The 7,355-nt window shown below is 54.8% G+C and overlaps 1 protein-coding gene across 6 annotated transcripts in view; it reads right to left on the reverse strand.

Moving 5' to 3' along the window:
* PDZD9 (PDZ domain containing 9) overlaps window positions 1-7,355 on the reverse strand; it is a 26,306-nt gene that overhangs the window by 17,661 nt on the left and 1,290 nt on the right. For 2 of the 6 annotated variants that reach the window (XM_023523807.1, XM_023523809.1), the window contains exon 2: window positions 2,722-2,907. In XM_023523807.1, the coding sequence (XP_023379575.1) occupies window positions 2,722-2,827 (106 nt within the window). In that variant the 5' untranslated portion in view covers window positions 2,828-2,907. Of the gene's footprint in view, window positions 1-2,721; window positions 7,350-7,355 lie in introns of those variants that run through there. The other 4 variants (XM_023523810.1, XM_023523808.1, XM_023523806.1 and 1 more) reach the window with 4 other exon arrangements.

Consider the following 7,355-nt stretch of genomic DNA (forward strand, 5'->3'; position numbering starts at 1 on the left):
GGACAGACGCGCAATGGGTAAAATCTCGGTCTTCGGATCTCACCAGCGCTGACATCCTGCCCAACGGTCACGGAGACCTGATAACCCTAGATGAAGGCACTCCAACGCGGTCCCAAAGGATGGGTTCCCAGCTGTGCGTGGGAAGCTAGCGACCCCTCAACCACCCTCATCCCAAGACGGCTAAAGCCTAACCTCAGAGGACAAGGGTCAAGGTCAAGCACCTCCCCAGTCCTGTACCCATGCGCTGTGACTGGGGAGTACACCAATCCCAAAGGACCGCCAGCGACACATTCCCGTAGTGCTCCATCCTATCAGAAATGGAAGTTCCCCATAGTGAAGAGAATGAACACTCAGAAAGGTGGAGAAAACCTTCTCTTTGGGTCTTGAAAAGTAACTGAGGGCAAAACCAAGCCAGTCCCCGCCACGAACCAGAGAATGAAACAAGGCTGCTTTGTCCCGGCTGCCTGCATGGCTGCGGCCCAGTGGAGGTTAATGACGCCGCAGAACACTCACGCGGCGGGCTACTTGTCTGATGTGAAAAGGAGCGTTTGTTTACAGCCGAACGCTGCGGCTCGACATTCTGCTTAATTATGTTGTTGAAGGATGACTTATCAAGAGGGCAGAAAATAAACAGGCTGGTTCCCTGCCCGTCCTGGCCGTAAACCAAACGTGTTACTGTGTGCATGTGATCGCTGTGGCAAGGGACATGAACACCCCCTTCCTAAAGAAACGCCAGTCCGGTGTTCATGAACACCCCCCTCACCTCATCACACAGGCCTGCTCCTGTTTTCATAGGCTGCAGGAACCACATCATATAAACTTTGTTTCAGTTACCTATATTAAATCGATTTTGCAGCAGCCAAGCCACTGTCGAAAAATAGATTTACTTATTTATGTTTCTCCGTCTCTCCCAAGTAGGCCATAAGTGCCAAAAGCTCCATGTGGTTAGAGACCACGTGTGCTGAGCTCACCATAGTAGCCTGGTGCCTTGCAGGATGCCCGCGCTGGCTGGCATTCAGGAGACAGTCACTCGGGGTGGCAGCCAGTACGTGACTAGTATTTACCATCAAAGCTTTTTTAATTTCTTCTGGATTCCAGAGTTTGTTAAAGCCATACTGGCTAAAGGACTTTCAAGTTTAGCCAAAAGAAACCAACCCTGAACTAAATTAGAAAATCAAGACGAAACCCTATTATAAAATCAAGATGAAACCCAAAAGAGAGTTTAAAGCACATGGATGATAATGAGGCCAGGAAGGAATGGGGTCAAAGAAATAGGTTTCTAGAACTGTCACCTCCAAATCTCAAGCACTGCCAAAGAACCAAATTCGGTCTCTGAAGCCGAGACTCTGGAGAGAAGCGGCTGACTCGTCAGGAAGAGATTTGGGGCGCTGGCCTTCCTTAGTGCCCAAGGTGTGGGCTTTCTAGGCAGATGTGGTTCAAGCTCCAGCTCCGACTGCTTGGCTTTGTGTGGTGAACAAGTTACTTCATCTGTCTAAGCCCCTTCCTGTCATCGTCTACTTTCCAGGGGTGTCGCAAAGGTAAATTAGATGATAGATGTGGAAACACCTTGCACAATACCTAGGACAAATACTCATTACGCGTGGGGTGCTTTGGTCTGGAAGGTCCGCAGCTCTGTGGTCCCCAGCACCGAGGAGTGACGCTGGATTTGCAGGTGAGGTGAACTGTGTCGGGACAGTGTCCTACATCTACTTCCTTCTTTAATCCACTGCTGCTAAGCCTTGCTGCCATTAGAGTCACCCGAGGAGCTTCCAACCCGTGGACTGCGCTTTCCCCAACCTCAAACCAGTTGAATCAGAACCTCTGGGGGAGATGTGGCTCGGGCATCCTGGTGTCGCAAGCTCCCCAGGTGATTCTGACAAGTACCTGGAGTTGCAAACCAGTCGTTTAATCCGCTGGGGCTCCTGTGCCATGATCATTTTTATTAAGAAAAAAAAGACACGCATCGAGAGGATCTCCAAGCAAGAACAGCCGAGGGGAGTGATGGCCAGTATTTTGACAGCACTGTAGTTTTCAAAGCACTTTCATGAAACTCACCAAATCCCAGCAACCTCTGACCAAGGGGGTACTAATCCAACTTAGAGACGAGGTGACTGAGGCCTGGGAAGTTAAAGGACTTGGTCACAGGTCGCAGAACCAGAGTGGCAGAGCCCGGGCCTGCTTTCGGGCCTGCTCACACGGGGTGATCCCCCTACCACACCAGCGCCCAGTGCTAAGCGGGCACGGAGGAAACACCTTTGACCTGGGCGGGAAATTCACCCGCCCGAGGACGATAAGCGGGGTGGCAGCTGCGGGTCTAACTCTGAGGGTGCAAGGCCGCTCAACTCCTGGGCAGGTCAGTAACTCTCTGAAATCCTTCCCCGCAAGACCATAAACGCTAAGGATGACAGAGACAAGAGGTCTTGTCCCTCATAGGGCCGGGAGTTCTGGGGTGACTCTGCCTGCGTTCACATCCCCCAGGGCCGAAACTGGACAGGGAACTCCCTCCCTCTCACTGAGCCTCAGTCTCCTCACCGACAAAAGGGGGTGATAACAGTGCCTACCCAGAGGGTTGTCAGAATTCACAACAGTGAGGATCACGTACAGGACGGTGGCTACGTGGCCTTTAGCCCTCCAACAGTGTCTCCATCGGCATCACGGTCACACCGAACCCTGATTACCTGAGTCTCCCTCAAGGCACTTGGGGGGCGGTGGGGGGACCCCCGTCACCTGGGTGGAGTTTCCCGTCCTTGGCGGCAGACCCCTTCTTGATGAGGTGGGTGATCTGGAGGTAGGGCCCGTGCTGGATGACGATCAGGCCCAGTCCCATGCTGCCCACGGTGAGTTTGGTCTCCAGAGTCTTGCTCAAGCTGTGTACAGATGACCTGCCCTGGAAGCTGACTGGCGGTCCTTTAGTAAAGAGAGGGAGCCGTGACTTAGTCCTTCGTCCAGATGGCGGCGTGACAGTGGGCACTGGGGTCCTACAGCCAGACCCCGAGGGCAGTCAACCTCTTATTCCTCAGTTTCCTCAGCAGTAAAGCGAGGACAGCAAAGGTGTCCCACTGGGAGGGGCGTTATGGAAATTAAATGGGACAGTTAGAGGCGTTTGCGTGGTTAGCACACTGTGACTGTCTGATTAATATTGGTTACTATTATCCATTCACTCAACAAGTATTTACTGATTCGGGAAGTATTTCTTGCCCCCAAGATCTTCCCACCTCGTGGAGGAGACATAGCAATCAGGCTCGTATATACATGCCGAATAACAGCTGGAGCCAGGAGGACAAGTGCAGGAGGCGGTCAGGCTTCACAGAGGAGGTGAAATTTGAACTGAGGTTGAAAGGGCCAATAGGAAGTATTTAGGCAAAGGTGGCAGAAGGGAGCACAGTCCGGAGACGCGAAGGAGCTGGAAGGGGACCAGTAGGGGCGGCCGGAAGGGCCAAGGCAGACACTCCTGCTGCCTCTGGCTTAGCTCACTGCCAAAGCCACCGGGATTTCCACAGGACATGATTGATCTGCATCGAAAAAAACCTCCCCAGCTGCTGAGTGGAGCATGGATTGTGGGGTCCAGAGCGGAAATGGGAAACGAAAAGGTTACTGCAGTCTCCCAAGTTTGTCCTGGCAATGACAGTGGCCTTGCCCAGCAGGAAAAGAGCATCTGGAGGAGAACCCGGGACAAAAGGGAGTGGGAGGGGTTCAGACGTTTCCTAGAGAACTAAGCCTGGCGAGAAAAGTTTCAAAGACCCAGGGAGTGATTTATAACAGGTCATCTCCCAGAGAGGAGGCTGCTGGGGACACTCATTTTCAGGACACAGAAAACTTCTGGGGAAGATGTGTTGTATTCTGTTTTCCAGCATTTCACGCACATTATTCCTTAAGAACAAGTGACAAACTGCTACTTGCCAAGCCTTTGCCACATCCATGGGACTGGTGATTGGGGGGCTCAGGAGACCTCCCCAAGCAGAGCTAGGGGCTTCCCTGCTCCCCCATTCTGCTGTGGGGGGCTGGCCAGTTAAGCCTCCGACCTCACTGTCCCAAACCACAGGTGCTCTGTCTGCACAAGAAGGTGACCTGGTGTGCCCTAGGCGCTGTCCGCGGAGGCTTCTCAGGATTATAGGAGCCACTGAGAGCAGGTCGTCCCTCCCTGGGCCTTGGCTCCCCAGCACACAGAGAAGTGACACCTTAGGCTGGGTCTGAGCACCAGCTTCGCTTGCAAATTGAATGTGCTTATGACATGATCCGTGTCTCAAAGACAGCAGGGTTAAGTGAAAGGTGCCGGACTCACCAGACTCCACACTAGGTCATTCCATTGTTATGACACGCTCCACGGAAAGGGACAAACTAGAGACGACAGATCGGGGAGTGGTGGGGGCCGGGGTGGGGGAAGGGGTTGGCAGCCAAGCGACAGCGCAGGGTCATTGGCATGTGCATGTGGGGGAACAGTTCCGTGACCTGACTGTAGTGGAGGTTCAACGTGGGCCTACGTTTGTCAGCACTCAGGGCTGCACCCCGAAAGCCGGCCCGGTGAACAAGCGACGTCCCCATTCCACAGAGGGGACGTGGGGAAGGCTTGGTCCCAGGGCCTCGCCCTCTCCCGCTCCCCGGTACCTTTCCTGATTTTCTTGGCCGGCTTCTCCATGGCCCCGGCAGGGCAGGCCGCAGCGGGGCCTCCCACAGCTCAAGCCCAAGCCCGAGCGGGTCCAACTGCCTGGAACCTCGGAGGGAGGAGCCAGCGCGATGCAATGCGCGGTGAGCAGGCCACGGCCCCGCCCCTCGGGTGGTCCCCGGGGCCGCCCCCGAGCTGGCCAGCAGTTCGGTCACCCCGAGGCCTCCGCGGACCCTCAAACATGGAGTGTGACAGTTTGGGCGGGGGGGAAAACAAACCTGCGGGGACCAGCACAGCGCCTGGCTCCCAGGGGGTTCGCACCCACTCTTGGGAAATACTCCAGGAGCGGGGCGTGGAGGAAGCTCAGAGTGGGGCTCAGATGCTCAGACAAGGGGCCCACGGGAACGGCACAGCTGGGACATCGCCCCCGGCCGCAGACTCCCCCGCCGCCTCCCGGTGATGGCATTTTAAAATATCATTTTGGCAACAGCCCTCGCGGCGCTGGAACTGCACTTTTTGTGTCGATGTTTTGAATGAGAAGAGGCCAAGGGTGGCCGGAAAAAAAATGAGTCACAGCTCGGGGAGAAATTAATTCTTCTTTTCTCTAACATCATCTGTCCTCCCACACTCAGTCACACGTGCGACAAATATTTATTGGAAGCCTGCTCCAGTTTGTGCTGGTGCTGGGGACACACCAGCAGACGAGGCAGACAAGGGCTGCTGTCTGGGAACTGAGAGTTAAAAAACAGATGAAGTGGGCAATTTTAGGAAAATATAAATTACCACAAAAGAATTTAGAGGAAATAAAAGACAGCGGATCGAGGTGTAGGCCCTGTCGTCATCCCCACGGACGAGACAGGCCAAGCCGCCTGCATCCGTGCCTTCCACGGAGTGCTCGCAGGTGTCAGGCACTGTGCGAAGACGTCCAGGTAAACCCGGGCAGGTCTCAGCGAATCCCGGCTGTTGCTGCGGCCCCACCTGGGCAGTAAACCAGGGTGGATTTCCTGTTGGATGGATCCTGGGTCGCAGAGGCTGGTACAGAGAGAAATGAACAATCGTCCCGTTCCCTGCTGCCACTCTCAACCTCAGGGAGTCTCCTGCAGGTGGCTCTTATGACAGATGACCGGAGTCCTCCGGAACATCTGGAGGAGCGTCTGTCCAGATTCTAAGTTAGGTCCATCACAACGTATCCCGCTGCTCCGTTCTCCTACCGGAAGGGCCGCGGGGACAGCTTGTGGGAACGAAGCACGGCAGCCGTCGCGGTTCTGCAAGGGGAGTCTCGCATGTGGACGCCTGGCTCGCGGCCTCCACCGCCTTCCCTCCATCCCAGGCCCAAAACAGTCTGCAGAGCGAATGCCAAGGGCACAGTGATTGGCAGAGTCGCAGGGTACAAACTCTCTGGACACTGTGCCCTGCTGCCCAGATCCCCTTCGGGACTGAAGGGCCTGGTCCACAGCTCCTGGGAAGGTCGTGGGTAGGCTGACTGATCTCAGCTGCCAGCCCTCTCAAGGAATTGTCCTTGGCTTAAGCGCCACCTCATCCAAGGTCGCGTCCCATTCTGGGGGGGCCTGCATCCAGCGCTGGTCCACGCAGGGATACTGGGGCTTGGCCCCTCCACCCCAGCTTAGAACAACTATGAACAGCCATCCGCCTCAGAGCCTCCCGTGACTGCCCCACAGCCACGCTGCTCCCTCTGCCCATTCCTGCTTCCTTCCCCTGCGGGCTGGATCCCGAGAGCATTTGCTGGAAACTTCCTGCACACTGATGGACAACCTCTTGTGTCCTCTTGTGTCAGCTCCAGCTGACACAGGCACAAGCTGTTAACCTCTGGATTTGTCTCCTTTGTCGTATCTAATCCCAGAAGCCCCTGGTGCCATACACACTCTGGGCCTGCAGTCAACCTGACCCCCAGGGAGGGTGTGTCTTTATCCCATCAGGCAGAAGATACTCCCTAAAGAGAAGAGTGATCGCACAGTCCCCTCCATGGCTTTCCCAGAGGTCCCATCCGGAATCGGCTTCTGCTGGGCCGAGGCCCGCCATCCATCACGATGAAGCACGCTGTGTTCACAGCCCTAAACAGTACACAATGGCTATTTATGACTCCAGCCGCCAGGACAGCTCCCTCCTGGGGGCCTGCTATGTTCTCCTGTGTCCCCAGGGACTTTCTTCCTTAAGGAGCCTCGTGGCTCATCCTTTCTCTGAACAGAAGTCCTGGCTGCTTGGCTCAGGAGTGAATGCGAGGACACAGAGGCTCTACCACTGAAGCCAAGGTCAGGTGAGGGCAAGAGGCCCAGAGAGGTGACAGGGCTTTCCCAAGTTCGAGTCATCACACCACCTCTCCCTAACGCCTACGGATTGCCTCTACTAAACTCTAGACGGACATACAGAGGAGGGAACTGATCTGTCCCACAGATCTTGGGGAGAGTTGGGACTTCGAAACACCAGGTATTGGAAGACAAGAGAGAACTATGGGGCTAAAAGCAGGATTAATGGGAACTCTGTAAACATAGTAATTGGTCCCTGCCCACCCCTCCCACCCCCATTGTCTGTTGTGATATAGAGCCATTAATCTGGTAAAAAATGTTTTAAAGTTTTAAATTCCATACTGGTTTTTGTGCTCTAATCTTAAATCTGGAACCTTCTGTGGAGGGACAGAGGCAGCAGGGACTGGGAGGTGCTGCCTGGGTAGAGGAAGACTCTAAGCTAGCATTTTTTAAACATAAAAATCAAGTCAGCATCATTCCACTCAGTC

The sequence above is a fragment of the Pteropus vampyrus genome, unplaced genomic scaffold (assembly GCF_000151845.1).
Source record: "Pteropus vampyrus isolate Shadow unplaced genomic scaffold, Pvam_2.0 Scaffold417, whole genome shotgun sequence".
Taxonomy (NCBI): domain Eukaryota; kingdom Metazoa; phylum Chordata; class Mammalia; order Chiroptera; family Pteropodidae; genus Pteropus; species Pteropus vampyrus.